The sequence below is a fragment of the Ursus americanus genome, chromosome 13 (assembly GCF_024610735.1).
Source record: "Ursus americanus isolate L20-20 chromosome 13, mUrsAme1.1.p, whole genome shotgun sequence".
Taxonomy (NCBI): Eukaryota; Metazoa; Chordata; class Mammalia; order Carnivora; family Ursidae; genus Ursus; species Ursus americanus.
Window position 1 is genome coordinate 70,181,737 of NC_142139.1, and position 26,796 is coordinate 70,208,532.

Below are 26,796 nucleotides of genomic sequence, written 5' to 3' on the forward strand. Positions count from 1 at the left end.
ATGAGGTATCACTCCTGTTACTATGTTACATTATCTGGCCAAAGGGATTTTGCTGGTGTTAGCTGACCAAATTCACTGACCTTTAAGATAGAGTAATTACCTTATGTGACCAGAACTAATCAGGTGAGTCCTTGAAAGAGACAGGCTCTTCCTGGCAAAAGGGATTTGAGGCATACAAGGATTCGCCATGGGAGAAAGAGTAATTTTTCCAGTGTGGAAGTCTAGCAGACACCAGTTGGACCAAGTGATCCAAGAAAACATCACCAGTAATCAGACATACTGACATCATGAATGCTTTGATAAGGTGCTCTGAGAAGGATGCAACAGCATTTTTGTGATATTCTCGCCCAAAATGCATGACCCCGTTCTAAGGAAAGATGCAGGAACTGTTAGAAACTAGAGGAGACGAAGAAATAGCAACTAAATGCAACGTGGGATCCTGGAACAGAAAAAGGACATTAGCGAAAATACCGGTCAAATTTTAAGGCGGCCTGCAGTTTAGTTAATAATATTTGCCAGTGCTGATTTCCTCTTCTTGATAATTGTACTACAGGGTGAGGGATATGAAGGCACTCTGCTATATTTTTGCAACTTCTCCTTAAGTCTCAAATTAGTTCAAAATAAAAAGTTTAAAAGCAAATGGCTGCCTAAGTTATTATAGAGCCGTAAGGCAGACGAAATGCTTCAGGAGAAATTTTGATGCCAACGTCAGGGGGGGATAGGTACCCAACTGTATCGTGAAAAACAATTACAAGGAAATAGGCAATTTGTGAACAGAGGTTGCCTCAGGGCCACAGGATTCCAGTCTTTTTCTCCAATACTACTTTATTCTCTACTTTACGATAAGTTGCATTACTTTTGATAATCAGAAAAAAATAAAATTTTCAGGGGCACCCAAGTGTCTCAGATGGCTGAGCGTCTGCCTTCAGCTCAGGTCATGATCTCTGAGTCCTGGGATTGAGTCCCATGTTGGGCTCCCAGCTCGGTGGGGAGTCCGCTTCTCCCTCTCCCTCTGCCTCTTCCCCTGCTTGTGCTCTCTCTTTCTCTCAAATGAATAAATAAAATCTTTAAAATAAAAAAAAAATTTTTTTAATAAAAAAATAAAATAAAATGTTCAAAAATACCAAACAGTTGCTTGGGGATGCTGTGGAATATCATTAATCCCAAAGTTTCTAGAAGAGGCTTTTAAGGTAGAGAGGGCTGTGTTAAGATAGGCTAGAAAGGTGTTCCCTGCCTCTGAGGGCTAAGCGGAGGCAAGAGGTGGCAGTTGAAGTGGACTGGTGCAAAGGATCTAGATTTGGGACCACAGAGTTGCTCAAGGTAAGAGCAGGCTGGACCCCAAGACAGAGGGCTGCTGAAACAGAGCAGTTAAGTCTTTGACATGGAAACAGCTAAAGGTTCTCAGAATGAGTATCAGTACCTTAGACCCCAGAGCCCTTCAAAACCCCTGGGTCCAACCTAAATTTCCAGGCATGCCTGTCACCTGCGCTCTATCACTATCAACTTCTGGCCTATGTTGATCACCCCTACCCCAGGATCGTACATCTTCGTGCCTCCTCGCCAGGACTCCTCTTCCCGCTTTCCTTTCTTCATAGCTTTCAAAATTTGGCTTAATTCCACCTCCAGGAAGCCTTTCCAGACCACTCCTGCCCTAAGCACTTCACCTCCTTCCGGCCTGCTTAAGTATCTCACCTGCTTCGCTCAAATGTAGCTTAACAAACCCACAAGATAGCGCGTAACCTTCCACGTATCCTCAGTGCATCTCTGCATGGACTTTGCAAGTATCTGCAGATCAGGCAGGTCTGCCTGTCTTCACAGGGGTCTGCCTGTCTTCACAGGGTGGAAGCTCTCAGCTGAGCTCCACTGGCTTGCCCTACCCCCAACCCAGTACATCCTCCAGAGAATCACCTCTCTGCTGTCACCAGCAGAAGTCTGATGGGCCTATGCCCAAACCTCTTTATACTAGTTCTATTTGTTATTGTGGTTATAATTTAATTAAATAGTAACTGAAATGTAGGTGCAGAAAAAAAAGGTTGGGTTTCTATGAAAATTAAGCACTCCAGAACAGCAATTCTGAAATTCTGGTCTTAGAGGACACCTGGGGTCACTGAGAGCATTTCAGGTCTATCAGGTAAAAACTACTTTCATTATAATATTAAGATGTTAAAAGCCTTTTCACTCTCGTTTTTCAGAGACTACATGAAGTGTGGTGAATATAGCAGTCTTGAGTTTTGTACAGATTTCTAAGGTAGAAGTTTAGGGTATAAATATGTGTGTTCAGAGATTAACTCAGTTTGTTCGTTAAGACTTCAACTGAGTCTCTGCCAGCAAACTGTTACAATCTCTGTTATCGCATCATCTCATAAATCATTATCTTGAAACCCTGTAAAAGCAATGCCATCCTGTTCTCCGCTTTTTTTAATCTTGGAAAACAGGTATTTTCATAAAAATATGCTTTTTAGGTTAACATGTAATGATCTTATATTTATTATTTTTAAATCTGTTTTAATTTTGGGGGGCGTGGTAGGGGGAGACGGAGAGAGAGTCCCAAGCAGGCTCCACACCCGGCTCGGGGCCCAACATGGGGCTTGATCTCACAACCAAGACTCCAGCCAAAATCAAGAATCAGACGCTTAACTGAGCCACCCAGGTGCCCCAAATCTGTTTTAATTTTTAACCGAGCAAATATCAAAACATTTGGCACATAAACAAAAGACAATATTAAAGAATCCAAGGATTAAAAAGTCTGAGAACTGCTTATCTAGAAAGACATGTTACAAACGAGGGGAAAAAGGGGCACCTGGATGGCTCAGTCAGTTAAGCATCTGACTTCTGCTCAGGTCATGGTATCAGGGTCCTGGGATCCAGCCCCACCCTGGGCTCCCTCTCCCTGCCACTCCCCCTGCTTGTGCGCTCTCTCAAATAAACAAAATCTTAAAAAAAAAAAAAGTAAGATTCTACATGTGGACTGACAGGCAAATGTCCTTTAAATTAAGAAAAACTAATGAACAGATGTACATGTCCTTTTACCCAGCAATCCCACTTCTGAGAATTTCTTCTAGAGTCATAATTACACACGTAGGAAATACCGTTTGTACAAAGCTATTCATTGCAGTATTGTACGTAATAACAGAATAGACAAAATAATGGAAACAACCCAAGTTTGGGGACAGAGAGAGATGACTTACGTACATTGGTTAAAATATCACTGTACTTCCATATCCTGAATATTGTATGGCTACAACAAAAGAATGACCCAAGTGTTCTCTGTGCCCATATGGAAAGATCCAATACAGTTGCTAGGTGAAAACAGCAAGGAGCTAAACAACACGTCTAAAGTGCTAACTTGAACCATCTGTAAAAAAGAGGGACAGGGGTAAGATGTTTCACTGAATACCCAGTGTGGGGGTGAATGTATACACTGTTTTTTAACCTTTTGGTTTTTCAACTATGTGATTTTTCAGCCTAGTGGAAAAAATTCAATAAAATAAAAGGAAATGTGGGGGCGCCTGGGTAGCTCAGTCAGTTAAGCATCTGCCTTTGGCTCAGGTCATTATCTCGGGGTCCTGGGATCGAGGCCCAGGTGGGGCTCCCTGCTCAATGGGAAGCCTACTTCTCTCTCTCCCTCTGCCCCTTCCCCCTGCTTGTGCATGTGAGCTCTCTATCCCTCCAATAAATAAATACAATCTTTAAAAAAATAATAAAATGAATTGTGAAAAAATTGGAGGTGGTATGTATAGGTATGATTTTTATATACAATTTGCAAGTTTAATTAACATACCCAGAAACCCAAAGAAAAGGCCTCAGCCCTAAATCACAGTTTTGGTGAGTAAAAAAATACATGCATATGTTTTTAAAGCAAAATGAATTGTTTAAAACATGGATTGTTTTAAAACTCCCTACTTTAAGCTAACTTTTTATTAACTACTGAGTGCTTGCCTAAGAGCCCCTAGGGATCCAATGGTAACAAATTCAGGACTGTCACCTTCTCATTTCATCAAACCCCAACATTCTCTGGGGCCAGATGCTGGAGGAAGGTGGTTAGGAGGCCTGAGAACACAGCCAGATCTTGAGTTTCCAAGGCAGGGAATATGGTTTCCCACAGCTGGGCATGCCAGGCTCTCCCCAGGCTGATTCTGTGGACACTCTCCCTCCTGCCTTTGTGGGGATCCCAGAGAGCCCACAGGGTGCTCTGCCTCTGGGAGGCTCAATGACCACAGTATCGGTGGGGACAAGGCAGTTGGGTCTCAGAGAGCTTGTGGCAAGGCTGCCCTTCTGGCTCCCTGGGAGGGCATGAGGCCCCTGGCTGGCAGCAGACTCTGGACTCCTTATCTGCTGGCGTTCTACCAAGCCACCAGCCCTGAGGTCAGAAAAGTCCCAATGTAGACATCTAGTGAGTACTGGCTGGGGCCCCAGCAGCATGACCCTGCCACATCCACTCCCTACCCTCACATGTCTCAAGGCATTCTGGAAAGAAAAGTAGGAGATTCCTGCAGAAGAAACTTCTATCCACACAAGCAAAGGAACTTCCTTCCTCCTACCTAAATAAGCACAGGGGATAACTGGCTCCTTCCTCTTCACGTTTTCAAGGAAAAGAGTAGAATTAGCAATTTCATCATCACACTTATGAATAAAAAACAGAACCCTTCTTTGGTCTTCGCCATCAAGACTCTTGGTCACTAGCAAGCAACGTGACTTGGGGATACTAATTAACCTCTCCAGATCTAGTTTCATGAGTTGTAAAACAAAGAGCCTAGACTGAAAGATTCCCAAAATCCCTGCAGTTCAAGCTCTTATTGTCTGTAGTCCTGCAAAATGCCTAAGCATTACTTTTTTCCATGCCAACAGGCTGAATTATTTAACATGGTGGGGAGAAGGCGTCCCAATTCGCAGACTTACACTGTCTATTCACAGCACTACTACTTAGATCCCAAGATCCTGTGAATATTGGACATGGATTCAGGTTCCTCCTGGAACAGAGTGGGGTATGAGCAGGTAAGGAAAAAGGAAGACTGTGGGAAGGGTTTGAAAACAGAACCAGTCCAGTGACTGATATACACCTGCAGGCTCCCCCACACAATGTTAGTCGTTCCAGACTATTATCAGCCCAGAAAAGGAGTACTTCTATTACCTGAGGAAACCAGAATAGCTCCCCAAACTAAAGGTGGGGAGGGAAAAAACCCTCTTTTCCCTATGCTGAGTGATTCTGTGGGACAGTCCCTGGCAGGGCACAGAAAAGCAACCTACCCAGACAGGTAGGGAAATTACATCCATGTTCCCAAGGAGGAGAAGAATCAACCCTAAGTCTGCACTCATACCACTCCTACAACCCAACCTACCTATCAGTTTCCAGGACCCCTAAATAACACACCCCACCCCACAGAGATGATGATGATAATAATGATGGTGAGACCTCTACCATGTTCCAGAAACAATTGCAACGCGCTTCACGGCAGGGAGAACAGGCCCACAGAGGTTAGGAAACCGCTCTTCCGGAGAGTACTGGGGGCCAGGATTTGGACAGATTGATCTGGCTCAAAAGCCCACAATCTCCCACCACCTTACACCATCTCTAGTAGACTGCGGTCTTTTCTGAAGTTCACTGAACACAACAGCATGGCCTCTCTTGCGTTGCTACCTTATTCATGTCTGGATGTTCTCTCTTCATCAAGAGTCTGCAGGAGCCAAGCCTCATCCCCTCTTGGCACCTGGCAGTGGCCACTGCAGAGCTGAGCACAGACCAGGCCCTGTGTATTCACGTACTGAAGAAATGAAGACTACTCAGAGAGTCCTAGAGCCTACAGTTCTTATTCTTCTTCTCCAAATGACAAGGCCAATAATTCTGTTTGATGCCCTTTAGTCATATCTGCAAACCAAAGGCAGAAAAAGTACCACTAGTCTATCTCCTGGCTACTACACAGTTTATGAAAAGCCCACCTATGGGCCTCCAACAAGAAATGGAATATGTAGTTTTTAATTACAGCTTCTAAAAGTCACAATTCTGGGGGCGCCTGGGCGGCACAGCGGTTAAGCGTCTGCCTTCGGCTCAGGGCGTGATCTCGGCGTTATGGGATCGAACCCCATATCAGACTCCTCCGCTATGAGCCTGCTTCTTCCTTTCCCACTCCCCCTGCTTGTGTTCCCTCTCTCGCTGGCTGTCTCTATCTCTGTCGAATAAATAAACAAAATCTTAAAAATAAAATAAAATAAAATAAAAGTCACAATTCTGGGCATCCTTTCTCTTGCTTCATCATCAAGTTCCTCTCAGTTTTTAGGACTCTTGTTTTAAGAGTTAAGGATTACTCACAGATGCTGTAGATAAGAGATCTATTCTGACCTTAGCACTGACCCCTTCCCAAGGTCAAAGTTTCAATTTAAGAGCAGAGCTGGGACAGGGATCGGGATAACCAGGCCAGTCCCCAGTACATGTTACCACCATCACTTCCCAGCAGCCTACCCACGTGCCTGTGGTTCCTAGGGAAGAGTGATTCTGAAGTCAAAACCAAATCCAGGGTGGCTCCAGGAAGAAAAGTCAGGTTCAAAGCGGCTCCTGCCCCCACTGTTCCTTATGCCCCAGGTGAGCATTCTGCCCAAATCATGCCCACACAGTCCTATTGGACACCCAGACCCTGGCAGACACTAGATCTTCACAACTGAAGCCACAACTCTGAGCTGAGAAAATTTTCTTGGCTTTAATTGAATCTCAGAATCACATGGTGAAACTGCTTGGATGGCTATTTTGTCCCATTGCCATAACCCACCAAGAGAGGGCAGCCTGAGCCAGATCGCCCAACTTGGTGGGTAGGACCAAAAATAGCTAAAAAACCATGCCCACGGGGTAAGCCAGGTCAGGGTTTAGCACAGTCCCTCCTTTGCCGTTCTCCAGCTCTTGCGACTAGTCAGCTGGAAGATCTGGGTCATTTTTCTTCTGCTGGTTGGTGATCCGGCGGGGGTGGGATAGGCTGGGGGACACAGCTCCCGGAAAGCAAAGTCCGGAGACCAGTGTCCCATCGGAGCCGCCCACCCGATTTGCCCATTTACTCTCTGCTTTTCCTATCCTCGTATCTATGGGCTATAGGAAGCCTTTCGAGCTTTTAGTGCGGCTATCTACGTTATGGACACCCTTCTCTGGCTCCCACATCCCTCGATTCTCCAGCCGAAAGGACAGCAGCTGCGAACCCCTTCCTCCCCACCCAGTAACCCCTATCGGGGCACCGCGGCCAGGTGTCCCCTCCATCCAGCGTCCGGGCCCACGTGCGGGCCCTGGTCTAGCCCGAGGCTTCGGAATTCCGAGCCGAGCTCCCGGTCCTCTGCGCCGCCGGGCCCGGGCCCCCGCCCCCACCCGGTGACCTCGAGACCTGGAGGCGCGCCGCTTCTCAGCGCGATGCCCCACTCCTCAGCACTGCGCGGTCCCGCACGCACGTACGCCCTCCGCCCTCACCTGAAGCTCCGGCGGACGCCACCTGGGCTCCGCGCAACCTCACAAGCCAGGCCCTCGGGCGGCCCACAGCGGCAGCGGCAGCGGTACCTCAGTCGGTGCGTCCACGGAGAGAGCCCGCGTGCCCTAGCCCCACTGCCTGCGTCCGTCCCCACCACCGCTGCGCATGCCCCGCTATAAGCCTGCGCGTCAGCGGCAGGGCCCACCCCCGGCCCTTGGCCCCGCCCCCGCCCTCGCCCCACCCTGCTCTCCCCAGGGCCTGCCACGTGGGACCCCCGCGGGCGGTAGGGCGACGTGCGCTAGCTGACAGCCGGCTGGCCGCCCGCTAGGCCCGGCCCAGCGCTGGCGCCTCGCCGCTCCAGGCTGAGACCTGGCTCGGCGGGATCCTAGCCTGACCAGCTACGTCTTCTAACCCTTAACGCGAATACCGTTCTTCATTCACCGAGGCCCCATAGACTCCTCCTTCCCTGGAAACTCCCATTAAGACCTTTCTGTCTCAACGTGGGAAGCTCTTACAACCTGGCCTCCATTCCTTAGCAGTAAGACTGCTACTCACCCGATATGTATGTATATATTTTAACACTTTTGATTGATGTAAAAACCTTCTCACTTCCAGCTCAATTCTGAAATGTACCTAGAAGGGGACGCGCCTATAGACGATGTTTCTTCTGCATATTTCAACCAGCCAAAAGAACAAAAATTAACACAACAAAAACTTCCTATTCGAGTTCCAAATAAGCCATGCTATACTCACTTTCAAACTAAATGTCGCATCGCACCCCCCTCCTCCCAAACACCCAGGCTCTCTAAGGGAGCTACATTTCTTAATCCCAAACTTGGAGAAATGTTAATGTGGGGGTGAGGCGTGTCCTAGGAGTCTGTTCCGGTGTGGGATAGTCCTATTGAGATGAATATCAGGCCTCGGAAATGCAAATTTCTTGAGAAAATAAGCCTTTATTAAACTCCCATTGTTCTATTCTGCTGGACATCACGATTATTTCCTCTACAGCTAAACCAGCTGCCACCTGGGTCTAGGGGACCCAAAGGAAAGGTCTTGCAGCAGAACTGTAGCCAGTTCGTACCCATGTCCCAGTTTTACGTCAGCGACTGGTGCCTCGCTGGCACGTAGGGTGTCTGTGAATTTGCCCAGGGAAGGGGGACCATATTCCACTCTGCAGAGTTCCGGGGAGAGGAAGCCTCATGCCGGCAGTGCTAACGATAAAAGGAAAGCAGACAATCTCTGGAGCACGCAGCAGGAAGAATCCGGGGCTCAATGGCAGCTTGTTCCCGAAGTACTGGGTAGCGAGGGGAAAAGAAAGAATTGAAACAAAGCCAGAGCAGGCCAGAGTGTTTATGCCACTCCTGAAGAGACTAGCTGGGCCCTGGGTTTTTCTAAAGTTCAATTATCCTCATACTGCAATTACAGTGTTCCAGTTGGGTAAGGGGTGGGGTGATATTCCTCCCATTTTCCAAGTGATTTCAAAGTAATGGTGTCTTGCAGAATTTCCCTCAGAGCCCCTTCATCTTTGTAATAACCCTTTATATTTGTCTTTCTTGGTTAAACTGGGGAGTATTTTTCAGACATTATGTCATCCATTGGGACTCAATCCCATCTCCAATGGGCTGTCAGAAATGGCCCAGTCTATACCACTCCTTCCTTTCCTTAAAGTACTGGGAAAGGAATGAGAAACTCACCCAAAGATTAAACAAAACAAGCATGCTTCTAACACATACAGCTCTGAAACGTATTAAGCCCATAAATGCATATTACACAGGTAATTAATCTCTTCTTAAACCTGAGGTCCAGAAACAATCCCATGACTTTTCCAGGCAAGGTGTCAGGACCACCAAGGGAACAGGCTCCTTTCAGGGAGACAGGAGGTCAGGCAGGACAAGACACCCCACCACAGGGCCTATGGCAGCATTTCGCTTGTTTGCAACCAGACCGAGGGTAGAATTGCCAAAGTCCACCAAAGCTGATAAGCTATCAGTAATCCATTAGGGGAATACAATTAATTATTAACACAGCTTAAAATCAAAAGGTTTTAACTCTCCATATCCACCCCCACACAAAATTCTGTGGCTGAACCCTAAGTCTCTCCTTGTTGCTGAGTAGTACTCAATTTTTTATGCCTAGTGCCATGCCTGGGCCCCCAATTCTGTATTTCTTTTTACATTATATGCCCTTCTTCCTATTAGCCCTATTTCCACTTGTTAATACTCTAACTCTTCCAAGCCACTTCCCTTCAGAAAGCTTCTTGATTCTTCTACAGCACATTTGATCTACCCTTTCTTGAATGTAACCCACATTAAAAAACATTTTACACTCCAGTATCAATAACTCCAGTATAAATAACAATACAGCAAACAAGTTTTAAAAAAAATTTCATTACTATATGCAATGTACTGATATTTTATATTCTATTTCAATCTTTTAAAGAGTGGTAACAAGCCCACTAAATTGATTTTAGGACCTATTATTGGGTCTTAAAATAAAACATTTTATATGGTTTATGGTACTTACATTTTCCCCTTAAAAATTATTTCATTTTGGGGTGCCCGGGTGGCTCAGTCAGGTAAGTGTCTGCCTTCAGCTCAGGTCATGATCCCAGGGTCCTATGATAGAGCTCCACATTGGGCCCCTTGCTCAGTGGTAAGCCTGCTTCTCCCTCTTCCTCTGCCTGCCACTCCCCCTGCTTGTGCTCTCTCTCTTTCTAATAAATTTTTAAAATCTTTTAAAAAATTACTTAATTTTTATCTGTAACCTTATTAGACATTAAAGTGTCTTGATTACCAAAGATTTCTGTATATACCTGCATCCCCTAACATAACATTTTGCATGTAATAGATTCTCAGTATTTGTTGGATGAATGAACAGGCCAGCTCACTAAAAGTTTGATGTTGGAAATATTTAAGGGAACTAAGCACAAAAACCAGGTATTTTCATGACTATTTCCCTTCTGACAAGTTAGCACAGCTACCAGCCAAAAGATACGCAGGTTACCCATAGCTGAAGTGAATGGAACAGCCTTGGGAAAGAAGCCAGAGAAATGAGACCCCAGCCCTGAGTGTGTATAGGGTGGGACTGGGGACTCAGAAAATCAAACACCCCTCTCTGTGGTTTGTGTTGATAAGGTAGGCAACTTGATCAGCAGGTGGGGCAAAGATCCTCTTTTTGGATTTTTTTGTTTTGTTTTTTTTTAAGATTTTATTTATTTATTAGACAGAGATAGAGACAGCCAGTGAGAGAGGGAACACAAGCAGGGGGAGTGGGAGAGGAAGAAGCAGGCTCCTAGCGGAGGAGCCTGATGTAGGGCTCGATCCCAGAACGCTGGGATCACAGTCTGAGCCGAAGGCAGACGCTTAACGGCTGTGCCACCCAGGCGCCCCAAAGATCCTCTTTTTGATTCCCAGCCCTCAGGTCAGTTGAAAGAGACTGAAGAGAGAAATCAATGACCAGGTTTCTAAGATACTTTCAAGGGGAAAAATGAGTTTTCCATGTTTTGGCATGGTTTAAAGAATTTAAGAGGATCAGAGGGAACATGAAGGCTCTCGTTTCCCCAAAATCATGTCGGAGGGCCAGCACCTTACACTCTGTTAGCCAAGAGAGTTAGAATGCCTTTAGCTACAGTCACTTCTGTTATAATTTAATGGGTTTATTTTTTTTTAAAGATTTTATTTATTTGACAGAGAGAGCACAAGCGGGGGGAGCATCAGGCAGAGGGAGAGAGAGAAGCAGGCTCCCCACTGAGCAAGAAGCCCGATGAGGAACTGGATCCCAGGACCCTGGGATCATGACCTGAGCTGAAGGCAAGCACCTAACGGCTGAGCCACCCAGGCACCCTATCTAATGGTTTTGGCAGACAAAAAAGACAATTGGTAAAAATAACATTTGATTAGGTAGCAAATATAGGAATTTGCCCATTTAATCTAAGTTTCTTGTCGTATAGAGGAGTGATATTTGTCTCTAATTCTAACTGTTCATAGTATTCCCTCTATAATCCTTTTTATTTCTGTCAGGTCCGTAATCCCTTCTTTCATTCCTAATTTTTGTAATTTGAGTCTTTTTTTTCCCTTGACCCATCTAGCTAAAGGTTGGCCCATTTAGTTAATTTTTTAATAACCGAATCTTGTTTTTTTATTCTCTTTCATTAATTTCTGCTCTGATCTTTATTAGAAAATACCATTATTTTTGTCCTTACCTTTGAATGAATGTTTACCTGGCAACAGAATTCCAAGTTGATGGTGCATTTTTAAGTTACTATTCCTTTGTATTAAGTACCTGTTGTAGCTAATGACAAGTGAGCTGCTAGTTTGAGGACCTTTCTTTGTCAGCAATCTTTCCCCTCTAACTGTTGCTAAGATTCTGTCTGTGGGGGTTCTATAGTTTTACTACAGTACATTTAGAAGTGGATGTGCTTTTCTTTAGCCTCAGGTTCTTCAGGTAAAGGACTGATATTTGTCTCTAATTCTGGAAAATTCCATCTTTATATCTTTCATATTTTGCCACTCATTCTTTCTCCTTCAACCTGCAGGAGCTCCTATTAGACAAATATTGGAGCTTCTCATTCTCTCCGATCTCTTTTCTTGCCTACTTCCCATTCTCCGTGCTGCAATCCACTTGACAGCACTTGTTTTTCTCACCAGCCCGAGCCAATCTTCATGGTAATGTTTCAGCTTGTGGTCCTTCCACACACTAGTAATATAAATTCAGACGTTTACCGGCATGTGGCCCAGGCTTTGGGATTTCTCATGAATGCCTTTTTACCCCAAAGTTCCTTGTGGCTGCCCCAGGATGGTTGGCAGGGTCTCTTTCAGGTTCCAGCTCCCTTCATCTGAGAGACTTCACTCCTGTGATCCAGCACCTCATAGGCTTAACTGGAACGAGAATCCTCAACGCTCCTGCCCTTACTTTTGTCCATAACCATTGGAGCTGTGTTGGCATCAACTAGTACCACTCTGGCTTCCCTTTCTTTCTTGTACCTTGATATTTTTTTTCCTTCTTCCTTCCCTCCCTTCCCTCATTCCATTTCCCCCAAATTCAGCTACTTCACAGAAAAATACATTTTTTTTCTATTTTGGCCAATATTTGTCAGTCTGGTCAGTTCAGTCTGCCATGTTGCCAGAGGTCTCCCTCGTTTACTCACTTAAAAACATATTTTATATTTTAGAGCAATTTTAGATTCACAGCAAAACTGAGTGGAAAGTAGAGATTTCCCATTACACACAGCTTCCCCCACTACCAACATCCCCCCACCGGAAATAGTACATGTATCAAAACTGATGAACCCCACACTGACACAACATAATCACTCAAAGTCCCTAGTCTACATCAGGGTTGATGCTTAGTGTTTCACATTCTACAGGTTTGGATGAATACGTGACATGTATCCACCTTTACAATATCATATAGTTTCCTTATCCTAAAAATCCTCTGTGCTCTGCCTGTTCCTCCCTCCCTCTCCTCAACCTCTGATCTTTTCACGGTCTCCATAGTTTTTGCCTTTCCCAGACTGTCATATAATTGGAATCATACAGCATGTAACCTTTTCAGATTGGCTTTTCATTTAGTAATAAACATTTAAGTTTCCTCCATGTCTTTTTGTGGATTGATAGTTTTTCTTTTTTTCTGAGTAGTATTCCATTATCTGGATGCACCACATTTTATTTATGCATTCACCTACTGAAGGACATCTTGGTTGCTTCCAAGTTTTGGTAATTATGAATAAAGCTGCTATAAACATCTGCATGCAGGCTTTTGTGTGGACATAAGTTTTGTGTTTTTTTCTAAGATTTTATTTATTTATTCGACAGAGATAGAGACAGCCAGCGAGAGGGAACACAAGCAGGGGGAGTGGGAGAGGAAGAAGCAGGCTCATAGCGGAGGAGCCTGATGTGGGGCTTGATCCCATAACGCCGGGATCACGCCCTGAGCCGAAGGCAGACGCTTAACCACTGTGCCACCCAGGTGCCCCGGACATAAGTTTTCAACACATTTGACCAAATACCAAAGAATGGGATTGCCAGAGAATATGGCAAGAGTAGATTTAGTTTTTGACAAGTCTGGCCAGAGGTTTATCAATTTTGCCGATATTTTCAAAGATCACGGTTTCATTGATCTTTTTCTTTTTAAGTTTCTATTTCATTTATTTCTGTTCTAGACTTTCATATCTCCTTCCTTCTACTGGTTTTGGGTTTTGTTTGTTCTTTTTCTAGTCCTTTAGGGAAAAAGTTATGTTGTTTATTTGAATTCTTCTTGTTTCTTGGGATAGGCCTGTATAATCTTCCATTTTAGAATAGATTTCACTGCATCCTAAAGATTTTGGACCACTGTGTTATCATTTTCATTTGTTTCTCCAAGCATTTTTTAATTTCCTCTTTGATTTCTTGGCTGACCCATTCATTGTTTAGTAGTGTGTTATTTAACCTCCAAGTATTCATGGGTTGTTTTTATGATTTTATTTATTTCAGAGAGAGAGAGTATGTGTGCATGTGAGAGCACGGAAGGGGCAGAGGGAGAGGGAGAGGCAGACAATCCCCACCCCACCCCCAGCAGACTCCCCACTGAGCAGGAGCTCGATGTGGGGCTTGATCTCATGACTCTGGGATCATGGTCTGAGTGGAAACCAAGAGTAGAACGCTTAACGGACTGAGCCACTCAGGTGCCCCCCATGTATTTGTGTTCTTTCCAGACTTTTTCTTTTTCATAGCATGGTCAGAAAAGATGCAGGGTAGGATTTTATAATCTTTTGGAGTTTGTTGAGACTTGTTTTGTGGCCTAACATGTGATGTTCTTTTTTTTTTTTTTTTAAGATTTTATTTGACAGAGAGAAACAGCAAGAGAGAAAACACAAGCAGAGGAAGAGGGAGAGGGAGAAGCAGGCTCCCCACCGAGCAGGGAGCCTGACATGGGGCTTGATCCCAGGACCCTGGGATCATGACCTGAGTCAAAGGCAGATGCTTAACGACTGAGCCACCCAGGCACCCCCATGTGATCTATTCTGGAGAATATTTCATGTGCACTTGAAAAGAACGTGTTATCCTGCTGGAATGTTTTGAATATAGCTGTTAGGTCCATCTGGTCCAATGTGTCATTCAAAGCCACTGTTTCCTTGTTGATTTTCTGTTTGGATGACCGATTGTAAGTGGCGTGTTAAAGTCCCCTGCTACCCTTATGTTATTATCGATTACTTCATGTTTATTTTTAGCAGCTTTATGTATTTGGATGCTTCCATGTTGGGTGCATAAATATTTACAATTGTTGTATCTTCACGATGGATTGTTCCCTTTATGATTATATAGTGTCCTTTTTTTGTTAAAAAATTTTTTTTTTTTTAGTAGGCTCCACACTCGGTGTGGAGCCCAATGTGGGGCTTCAACTCACAACCCGGAGATCAAGACCCAAGCTGAAACCAACAGTCAGATGCTCAACTGACTGAGCCACATGGGTGTCCCTAAAAATTTTTTTAAATTGGAGTAAAGTACATATAACCTTTGCCACTTTAACCATTTTACTATTTTAAGTAATCTCTACCCCCAAAATGGAGCTCGAACTCATGACCCTGAAATCAAGAGTCCCATGCTCTGCCAACTAAGCTAGTCAGGTGCCCCCTCCTTTATCTTTTGTTAGTCTTTCTTTTAAAGTCTATTTTGTCTGATACAAGTATTGCTACCCCAGCTTTCTTTTCACTTCCATTTGCATGGTAAATGCTTTCCATCTTTTCATTTTCAGTCTGCAGGTGTCTTTAGGTCTGAAATTAGTCTCCTGTAGGCAGCATACAGATGGGTCCATCCAGTCACCTTACATCTTTTGGAGTGTTTGTAAAAAACTGACCAACTGTCTTCCAAAGTGGCTGTACCATTTTTGTATTCCTACCAGCAAGCAATAGAAGTTTCTATTGCTCCACATCCTTGTTAGCATTTGATCTTGTCAGTTTCTGGATTTTGGCCATTCTAATAGGTGTGTAGCGGTATCTTGGTTTAATTTGTAATTCTGTAATGACATGTGATGCTGAATACCTTCTCAATATGCTTATTTGTCAACTGTATATCTTTGATGAGATGTCTGTTCAGGTCTTTTGCCCAATTTTCAATCAGGTTATTTGTTTTCTCATTAAGAGTTCTTTGTTTTATTTCAGGTTAAGTCTTTTATCAATTACGTTTTTGGCAAATATTTTCTCCCAGTCTAATGGCTTCTTTTCTCATTCTCTTGATTTTACTCATTTTTTAAAGAACGAAAATAAATTCAGACAGGAAAACTTACTAAGAAACTCAGATAAAGCTAGGTATGGAGCCACAAAGTGAAAGTAGGGTCTTCTCCAGTAATCTCAAATCACTGAGAAATTTCAGGCACAAATTTTGTTTTTAATATAGAAAGATAGCCTATTTATAAAACTGTTTCCTTTTTCACACCATTCAACAAAATGTTGCCCAAGTAAAGGGCTCTGTAACATTGTAGAGAAATTAGGTTCTGTCTAAGGGTGCCTAGATGGTTTAGTCAGTGAAGCATGAGACTCTTGGTCTTGGGGTCATGAGTTCAAGCCCCACGTTGGGCATAGAGCCTACTTTTATGTATTTATTTATTTGGGTCTACTTAAAAAAAAATTAGGTTCTGGGTGCCTCAGCCGGTTAAGCATCTGCCTTCAGCCCAGGTCATGATCCCAGGGTCCTGGGATCGAGCCCCACATCAGGCTCCCTGCTCCAAGGGGAGCCAATGCTTCTCCCTCTCCCTCTGCCTGCTGCTCCCCTTGTCTGTGCTCGCTGTCTCTCTCTCTGTCAAATAAATAAATAAAATCCTTTAAAAAAAAATTAGGTTCTATCTAGAATGAGTTCAGGGGCACCTGGGTGGCTCAGTTGGTTCAGCGTCTGCCTTCAGCTCAGGTCATGATCCTGGAGTCCCGGGAATCGAGGGGAGTCTGCTTTTTTCCTGCCCCTCCCCCTACTTGTGCTCTCTCTGTGTGTCTCTCAAATAAATAAAATCTTAAAAAAAAAAGAAAGAAACAGAATGAGTTCAAGAAGCACTACACCGTTTCAGAATGGAGTTTCTAAATAAATACAAGGAGACATAGTGGTGAAGCAAGCAGCCAGCATGCTTTGGGAAGGTATTTTTAAGGGTTATAGAAAGAAGGGCAAGAATTATAAGAAAAAGGGGAAGAGAGAGGCCACTCTTGGAGCTGGCTCTCCCATAGGTAATAGAAACTGTCTGATGGGAAAAGAGATTTGAAAAACAAGACAACACATACACACATGCACACAGATACGTCCCTCAATTGCCACAGAAGACTGTTAGTGACTATTCCAAGAAATCTTATTACTAGGTCACAGTGAAATTACCTTGCTACTAATACTGGAGCTGCATCTTGCATACTGAATAATAAACTAATAATTCTAACAAGCGTTGCAGCTCTAGGAAGGAAAAGAACTATATCAATATATCAACAGCACTATTTCAAACACAAATTCACATTTATACAAATTTGTTTTTATTTATTTCCCACCCCACAGCCCAATCATTTCACATTAAGACTGGAAAACAAGGCAAGAAAACAGGAATAAAAAGTGAAGAAATTTCTGTATTATATTCAAGCATTTGTCTTTTCTGATTATATAAGAGAAAATGAGTATTAGGAAATCCAACTTCAAAAGAGAAATTCAAATTTCAAAACGCTTCCAAAGAGAATCAGAAAGCTGATCAGTTACACCAGAGATCAGTGATCCAAGTTGTTTGATTCAGTGGTTTTAAATTCCAGGTCTTAGCTCTATGTCCTGCACTCCAAATGAAATCGGAAGTGCACTTAAGAACTATTAACACTCCAAGTTCTTCAACAGAACTTTGAAGCAGAGGCTGGGCAACGCAATAAACTGAAAACTTGCTTGGTTTTCTTCTTCTAAGGAGTTTTTAAAGCTAAAGTTTCTCTTCTCACACAGTCATATAAAATGGGAATTTCTGCTTTGTCCTCTCCAAGCCATCACACCAAAAAATAAATACAAATTCGAAAAGGGTAAATAAAACTGGCTTTTAAAACCAGTTAAAGCAAGTTAAAACTGAATTAACCCTGAAGGGGTTAGAAGATTTTAAAACAGGGAAAAATAAACACAAAAACCCCACAGGCAGAGTGACAACTTTCTAAGCTGAAATGTTTGGACTTTGGCAGGAATGTCATGTTTTCCAAAGCTGACTTCTGGAAATCTTAAGCTGGATTCAGAAAAATTCCTAACAAAATCAGCCAACAGCCAGGAATAGGTTATTGAGCAAGGGAAATGAGTGATTCCATTTACAAACACATCAACGAAAAGAAGGCCGCACATCCGGAAGAAAGGTTTAAGGAAGACTCACACTCTGTCATGAACCTTCCTAGCTGTTGAATTTCACCATGTTCTGATTCTTAATTTAAAAGCTGAAACTTATTAAAGATCAGTAACAGAGCAAATGTGTGTCGGGGGTGAGGGGTATAGGAAGAAATCAACATGGGACACTGTAAAGCAACAAAAATATACAGAAAAAAAACCTATCTGGCCTCTCTCAGGACGCTAAGGAATGGCTAAAGGCCCCTTTCGAAAGCTTCAAAGCCAACTCATGTCACAGGTGTCATAAACTCAATCCCCAGACAAGCTTAGGTCAGAAGGGCCTGTCTAAGCCACCAGCTGGTTTTACTACGTGCCTTTCACACTTGCCGGCAACAGCAGTATCTTGAAAAACTTTGCCTCACAGGCCTTTTTATTACCTTTCTCAGTTGCCCAAATTAAGTAACTCTACTTTAAGAAACTTGGAATGACTTCATTCATGATCACCTCTGGCGCCAGAAACGGGAAGCGCTTAGTAAGCAGAACTTCTAAGGTGTAACGGCTGCTTCTGCAGGCCTGCATAGCACATGCTGGCTGTGCAGGCTCTTCCAGGTACCCCGTATTCACCTCCCCATCTATGCAGGAGCAGTACTTCCTCCACTTGCTCTACAAAGACCACAAGGCAGTTTCCAGCTGATATTTAGAATGGAAATTATTACTTGGTGCTATCTGGTATAAAAGAAAAAAAAAAAAGAAGAAGAAGAAGAAGAAATATCTTATTCTACTGGGTTGGTGAAAAAAACCCACCTAACACAAAAACCCCTTCCATCCCTGTTGCTCCTGCAGGAGTCGCAGCTGAGTTCAGAGCTCTAACCTCCCTAACCAGCCCACATCCTGGCCGTCCTGTCACAGGAAGAAGAGGTTCTCGCACAGCTGGATGGCTGGTTCATGATGCAAGATTTGTCCTGACAGGAAAGCGAGCTTGTGGGCATACTTGCAAGGAGCTGGAACTCTGATGGTGCCAGGCCAATTCCAGTACATGTGGCACAGTTTGAAAGTCAACCTGTAAGCCAAACAGAAAATAGAATCCACCTTCCATCTGCGACACAATTATGTACAAATGGGTATATGACACACAGCATACTTTTCAAAAAACTGGGGGACTGAGAAATACATGATGCAACTTTTGGGAATCATTTTTAAGGGGAATTATTTCCTTTCCACTATTTGTAAGTCAAGAGGACATGGATAAAATAGGTAAATTCCCTCATTTTAGGTGCCCCCGTTTTTTTTTTTTTAAATGATTTTTTATTATATTATGTTAGTCACCATACAGTACATCCCCGGTTTCCGATGTAAGGCTCGATGATTCATTAGTTGTGTATAACACCCAGTGCACCATGCAATACGTGCCCTCCTTACTACCCATCACCGGTCTATCCCATTCCCCCACCCCCCTCCCCTCTGAAGTCCTCAGTTTGTTTCTCATAGTCCATAGTCTCTCATGTTTCATTCCCCCTTCTGATTACCCCCCCTTTCTTTATCCCTTTCTTCCCCTACCGATCATCCTAGTTCTTATGTTCCATAGATGAGAGAAATCATATGATAGTTGTCTTTCTCTGCTTGACTTATTTCACTTAGCATTATCTCCTCCAGTGCTGTCCATGTTGTAGCAAATGTTGAGAACTCGTTCTTTCTGATAGCTGAGTAATATTCCATTGTATATATGGACCACAACTTCTTAATCCAGTCATCTGTTGAAGGGCATCTCGGCTCCTTCCACAATTTAGCTATTGTGGACATTGCTGCTATGAACATTGGGGTGCATATGGCCCTTCTCTTCACTACGTCTGTATCTTTGGGGTAAATACCCAGTAGTTAGGTGCCCCCGTTTTTAGATCAAAACAAGGTGGGCGCCTGGGTGGCTCCTTCGGTTAAGCCTCTGCCTTCAGCTCAGGTCATGATCCCAGGGTCCTAAGACTGAGTCCCGCATCAGGCTCCCTGCTCAGGGGGGAGCCAGCTTCTCCCTCTGCCTGTCACTCCCTCTGTTGGTGCTCTCTTCCCCCCAACTCTCTCTGAGAAATAAATAAATAAATAAATAAATAAATAAATAAATAAATAAATCTTTTTTAAAAAAGAAAGGAAACAGGGTAAATGACAGGAGAACTTTTTTTTCCCCCTCAAGAAGAAGTTGCAGAAGGGTAAGGACTGCAGAAGGGTAAGTATTCCAGCAAAGTACTGATATAAGCTGAGTCCAAGGACATTGGGTCTCAAAACTCTGTATGTTGTAATCACCCAGAGCAGTTTTTTTTTTTTTTAAGATTTTATTTATTTATTTGACAGAGAGAGAGAGAGAGAGAGAGAGAGAGAGAGGGAACACCAGCAGGGGGAGTGGGAGAGGGAGAACGAGGCTTCCTGCTGAGCAGGGAGCCTGATGCGGGGCTCGATCCCAGGGCCCTGGGATCACGCCCTGAGCCAAAGGCATATGCTTAATGTCTGAGCCACCCAGCCACCCCCAGAGCAGTTTTTTAAAAATAAGAATGCCTTAAAATGCTTGGGGGTAAAGCCTGGGCATCACTGTTTACTTAAAGCTCTTCAAATAATTTTAATGTGCACAAGAAATACCAATCACTCTTCAAAAAGATACCATTACCATGAAAGACAAGAAGAAACTCAAAGGGTAAATAACAAAAGGGTGGGGGAGGTATTGACCCCATTTTAGCTAGCTAGCCAGAATTAATTACAAAAGAGACAGAATAAATTATCTCTCGGTCAGCTCACCTCTGCATGTGATCAGGGCTCAGGTTCGCAGTGTTGAGAACACAGACGTAATGGGTAGGAATGCCACAACCCTGCCGGACATGATGAGCAAGAAGGTAGAAGTCCACCCTAGGAAGGAAAAAGTACAAAGGAATGATATGGTCAGGTCTGGCTAGAGAGACTGGAAAAGATCTTGGTGATCATTTTGGCTACCTCACCTAAGGCTCAGAGAGGTCAAATCACCGGATCAAGGACACACACAGACCAAACCATGATTACATAAGCTTAGGATTCCAGACTCAACAGGCTATTTAAGAGTGGTAGGAGGAACTGCCAAAACTGTGTGCAGAAGGTTAAAAAAGCACGCACAACCTTAGAACGTGCATTCAATATTTTATACTTAAGAGGTAAAAGCTTTATTGTTGTTTTCTTTCTAATCCTTTTGAAAATATTTTATAACAGTAAAATCTCTGAGGATTCCATTCCACATCTCTCTAGGCAACCTCCCCATTCCAATACCCAGGGAACAGATAACTCCTCCAACCTATTCTTGTTGAAATATAATGTTTTCCCCACTTACCACTCACAGCTTGTTATGGTATGATCTACCACAGTCCCAGGGGAAGGAGTCATAAAGTGCTCAGTAGCAGCCAGGTACAGATTGGTGCTGATTTTCTTCTGAACTACAAATACTACCATCTTGGGCTGATAATTCTCAAAAGCTTCAAAACACTTCTGTAGCTGAGGAATCTCATAGTTGGCAACCGTCTTTAGTTGGCCATCAGACACTCCATCACGGTACACCACGATCTTCTCTGGGAGACAGTGGTTCACCTGCAACGGACACCCCACTGAGGTGAACTGTGGGGTCTGGGGTTAATAACTGCAGGCAGGGAGAGGCTCACTCAGCACACAGCCTGGAGATCTGGCAGCAGATCCCTCTAATAGGGGGGACCAAACCCACCATGACATAAGGGCAGGGGGGAATGTGTCTAGCCATTTCCAGACTTCCTCAGGGTAGTAAAACAGACCTGGTACAGCGAAGGGGTTATAAAATATGAAAGCAAAAATAAGCCAGTGATGAGCCACATACTACGTATGGCACATACACAAAGCTAAAAGGAATGATAGGAAAATTATGGGGTGAATCAGTCTTCCTATGACTTGGATTTAACATGAATTACTGTCTAGGCAAAGAACAAGGTAAAATGTTAGAGAAATTCTAACATGACTGCACATCATACAGATCTACCATCTTCACATTTTTTATGTATAAGCGACATCCAAAGTTGCTAGTCAGTGAAAGGGTCCTTTACTAAATATTATCCTACAATCAGGGATAATGTGAAACATTTTTACTTTAAGTAATTAATCAGTAAAAAGTCATGGTAAATTGTCTATGGATCCAAATCAAATTTGGATGCTGGCTTGAATCAGTTTGAAGAATAATGTGTTTCCCATTTAGAGAATATAATTATGTTCTAGCTGGGTTTGATTTCAATAGTTCAAGAGAATAAGCTGTTCTATTTTTAAACAAGAAGTTCCCTGAAAAGTGCTTTAGTTTGATTCACAGTAAGTAGCAGTTTGATTTTAATTGTGTGGTATAGGTTATTCACCTCAAAAACCTAAATTCCCCTCAGAAACCTAAATTATTACTGAATTAAATACACACTATACATTTCTTTACACTATTCATTCTTTATACATTCTTTATTCTTTTTAAGTTTCAATTTAAAGGATACTTTTTAAACATAAGCATTTAGAATATTTCTGAAGTTTAAGTTCAGAACTTCAAATATTTTATAAATATCCCTTTTCTTCTAGAACACCTTAAGTACTCCATTTACGAATGTGTATTCATCTTCACAGTCCCAAACTGACATTATTGTTCCAGTTTGTACTACTTTTTTTGTGTTGTTGTTGGCTGTCCAGCATCTATTCTACCTTTTTTGGTAAGAACATTTAGTTTCCTTCTACCCACAACAGGATAAGTCTGATAGGACTATTAGTCCAGGTGCCTCCCCCTCATCCAAGGGTTTTCAGCACTCCTGATCTATGGGGCTAGATAATTCTGTTTTGCAGGGGCTGACACTATAGGATAGTTAGCATTCCTGGCCTCTACCCACTAGATGCCAGTAGCAATCGCCCCCAGTTATAACTAAAAGTGCCTCTAGACATTGCCCACTGGAAGGATATAACTGCCCCCAGCTGAGAATCACTGCACTAACCAAAGCACATAAAGATGACTCAAGTCATGCCAACATAATGTTCTTCATTGCTCTGAATCTTGAGCAGAGAATGAAAATCACTAGGATTTGGTTTCTCTGTGGTAGTGTCTCTTTAGGTCCTTGCTTCTGGAACTTTAGGAGCTACTCTGACTACTGCCCATTTCCCAGCTTGATGCTAAACCTTCTCACCAATCCTGAGATGATCCATAATTTTATCAACTAATTCTCATTTTCCTGAAGTTAACACATTTCCATGACTTCTGAAAGACCTCTTACTGATACACTGTGTTAAAAGGTGGATACCACAGGTACTGAGATCAGGAAGAAAGGCTCAAATCACAGATAAGGAAACAAAGAGGAAGGATACTGGATCTGGGGTCAGGAGATCTGGGACTGAGTCTGATTCTGCTGCTCCTTGGCTATGATCTTGAACACTGTTTCCTCAGTTCAAAAATGGAGATAAACGACCATCTTACCTTCTTGTCAGGGTTGTTAAGAGGAATAAAGTAAAAAATATATACAGTTGACTCTTGAACAACACAAGTTTGAACTGCATGGGTCCACTTATACATTAATTTTTTCAATACAATACAGTACTGTAAATGCATTTTCTCTCCCTTATGATTTCAACATTTTCTTCTCTCTAGCTTACTCTGTTGTAAGAATACAGTATGTGACATATTTAACACATAAAATATGTGTTAAGTCTACTGTTTGTTATTGATAAGCCTTCTGGTCAATGGCAGGGTATTAGTAGTTGAGTTTTTGAGAAGTCAAAAGTTATACACAGATTTTTGACTGTGGGCAGGGGGGGCGGTTGGTGCCCCTAACCCTTGCATTATTCAACAGCCACCTACATTTATCTTTAAAAGCTGTTGAGAACAAGCCAGATCAAGGAAATATAGATATTTAATTACAGAGAAGAGACATAATGAGATCAATAGAGTGAAAAATAGAAACAAATTCATTTGAAGTATTCACTGACATCACCTTTTTCTTTAAAATTTGCTAACCAATCACTGACTGTGAGACACTGTACTTGGCCCTATATAAGCTGCCAAGAGAAGTGAAAGACATGATTCCTGTTATCAAGGAGTTTAAAAATCTAATAATAGTTAACAATGGCAACTTTTCTAGGTCATCTAATCCAGTCTCCTCATTTCATAAATGATGATTATGGTCCAGACAGGGGTCAGGACATAAGACAAATCACAATATATTTTTTTAAAGATTTTATTTATTTATTTGACAGAGAGAGAGCACAAGCAGGAGGAGTGGCAGGCAGAGGGACAGGGAGAAGCAGGCTTCCTGCTGAGCAGGGAGCCCAATACAGGGCTCGATCCCAGGACCCCGGGATCATGACCTGAGCCAAAGGCAGATGCTTAACCGACTGAGCCACCAAGATACCCCAACAAATCACAATATTGAAACATAGATGTTAAATGTATATTATTAAACCACTCCAGTAATAGAATAAATACATTAAATAAATTAATGAGTACCCTGAATGCAGGACTGTTTCTTTGACTTGGTATTGCTAGTGCTGAGTATAATAACAAGGATCAAGTAGAAAATCAGTATCTGCTGAAAGTCTGAGATGTTCTTTTAGTATGTCTCCATTCATTCATAGAACACTGAAAGCCACTAAAAACAGGCAATTGTGCTAGTCTCAGAAACTTAGAAATTTCTTTGATACAATCCAAATATTCATGGAACCGAAATTAAAACTGGGGAGACAGACACATAAAGTAAATGCTAATGATAAATTATAAATAACATTATAAAGGTGTAAGCAAAACACTGTAAGAACAGAAAAGTATAAGACACTTGTCATCTAGAGGGAGAAATGAACATTCTGTCTCAGGAAAAGGTGTAATGAAAGATCAGCAAACAATTCAGGCAGCAAAGAAGGATAAAAGGATTCCGGGTAGAACACAAGCAATAGCCTAGATTATAGCTGGAGAAGGGGTAAGAAAACAACTAGAGACCACTATGTGATCAGTCACACATTTGAAAAACTACTCTGGCAACCATCTAAACAATAGATCGGGGTGCCTGGGTGGCTCAGTTGTTTAAGTATCTGCCTTCAGCTCAGGACATGAGCCCAGACTCCTGGGATCAAGCTCTCAGTCAGGCTCTGTGCTCAGCAGGGAGCCTGCTTCTCCCTCTCCCTCTCCCCTCCCCTGCTCGTGTTATCTCTTGCTATTTCTCTCTCTCTCTCTCTCAAATAAATAAAATCCTCAAAAAAATTTTTAAAAATAAAAAAACAGATCAAAGACGATTAAGAATGGGCATTAGGACTAGAACACTTCTAGTTCAGAATGTCAAAAGACAACAAAAACCTTCATTCTTATGGTAACATGCAAAAAAATCAAAATATAAAAATCACACTCCCAGGGGTGCCTGGGTGGCTCAGTCAGTTAGGCATCTGACTCTTGGTTTTGGCTCAGGTCATGATCTTGAAGTTGTGGAATTGAGACCCACAATGGGCTCCATACTCAGCTTGGAGTCCTTTGGGTTCTTTCTCCCTCTGCCCCTCCCCCCACTCACACGCATGCATGTGCACTCTCTCTCTCTCTCCCCCCAAATAAATAAATAAATAAATAAATAAATAAAATCTTTTTAAAAAATCACACTTCCATATGGGACTATCAAAGACTGGCAGATGCAAGAAAGCCTTGATAAACTGACTTGAGCACAGAGGAGCCTTCACAGATGAGCAGTGAATCTCTAAAGATCCAAGAGACGAATGCTAAGAGTGAGTGTGGGTAGCAGAAAGAGGAGGCCTGAGGCTGGAGAAATTTTTATCAAAAACAGACCAGACTGACAGGATTTTTAAGAGATGGTGGAGGAGGAAGAACAAGGAATACACCCTACCCCCCCCCCCCATTACAAATACACTAGCAGAATCCACCTGATGTAAACTATTTTGGAACTGAAGAGTTTACTGAAGGCTTGCAACTTCCCTGGAAGTCTTGGACAGTGAAGTGCAGGTTATTTCTACTCCCAGTACAAAAGCAGCCCTATCCCCATATTCACCCACACTGCAGGGTGCTGTCCTATAAATACTGGGATCTGTGCCCTGATTGCTGCTTCTGATCAGACATGTGCAAACAGGCAGTCAGCCATTCTTGCTACATCTACCTCTCCAGCAAAAGTGACTTCCAGAGGATTTAATGGGAAAGTGGCATCCTCCCCTGCCCTTCATTTTGCTCTTTCTCCTCTTCTGGGGGTTAGACACTGAAGACTAGACAATCAAAACCAACTGCATATATGTAAATAATCAGGAAGTGACAATGCATGCCCAGACAGAGAAAAACTAAAAAAATGACTTAGAAGACCTTAAGTCCCAGCACAGTCATAATCTATAACGATCAAAAAAGAAAACAAAAACAGCAAAGCGCTGAAGAAGAGGAAGAATCTGATTTCCAAAGTTACAACATTATTAGATTCAAATGTCCAGTTTTCAATAAAACTCACAAAGCAAAAAAAAAGAAACAAGATAGTACAGCCCAAAGGAAAACATTAAATCAACAGAAACTGTTGCTAACAAAGACCTCATGGCAGTTATACTGACCAAAGACCTTAAAACAATGGTTTTAAAAAATTCTCAAAGAACCAAAGGGAGACGTGGACAAAGTAAACAAGAGTGGAAATATTAATGAAGAGAACACCTAAAAAGTCACCAAAAATAACTTCTAGAGTTGAAAAGTACAATGAGTGAAATGAAAATTCCCTAGATGATTCAAATGCAGATCTAAACAGGCAGAAGAAAACCAGCAAGCTTGAAACTGTATAATGGATATTACTGAGATTAAGGAACAGAAATAAAAAAAGACTAGAAAAAAAGAGAATAGTGCCTAAGGGACCTATAGGACACCATCCAGCAGACCAAAATATGTATCATGGGCCTCCCAGGAGAAGAAAGGGGCAGAGAGAATATTTGAAGAAATAATGGCTGAAAACTTCCTAAATCTGATGAAAAACATGAATATAAACATCCAAGAAGCTCAATGACCTCCAAGTAAGATGAATTCAAAGAGAACCACACTGACACACATAATCAAATTTTCAAAAGCCGAAGAT

At 42.7% G+C, this 26,796-nt stretch overlaps 2 protein-coding genes across 4 annotated transcripts in view; both read right to left on the reverse strand.

The window, feature by feature from the left end:
• Window positions 1-7,607, reverse strand: part of SLC39A14 (solute carrier family 39 member 14) — a 45,423-nt gene extending 37,816 nt beyond the window's left edge. For both annotated transcript variants that reach the window (XM_045774014.2, XM_045774015.2), the window contains exon 1: window positions 7,442-7,607. The gene's annotated coding sequence lies outside the window, so the exon portion shown is untranslated. The remainder of the gene's footprint in view (window positions 1-7,441) is intronic.
• A 9,331-nt stretch (window positions 7,608-16,938) lies between these two features.
• The window catches only part of PIWIL2 (piwi like RNA-mediated gene silencing 2), a 71,963-nt gene continuing 62,105 nt past the window's right edge, over window positions 16,939-26,796 (reverse strand). Inside the window, exons 20-22 of one of the 2 annotated variants that reach the window (XM_045774106.2) lie at window positions 21,063-21,316; window positions 20,504-20,611; window positions 16,939-18,785 (exon numbers count right to left, since the gene is read on the reverse strand). In XM_045774106.2, coding sequence (XP_045630062.1) covers window positions 18,629-18,785; window positions 20,504-20,611; window positions 21,063-21,316 — 519 coding nt within the window. In that variant the 3' untranslated portion in view covers window positions 16,939-18,628. The remainder of the gene's footprint in view (window positions 18,786-20,503; window positions 20,612-21,062; window positions 21,317-26,796) is intronic. The other variant, XM_045774107.2, reaches the window with a different exon arrangement.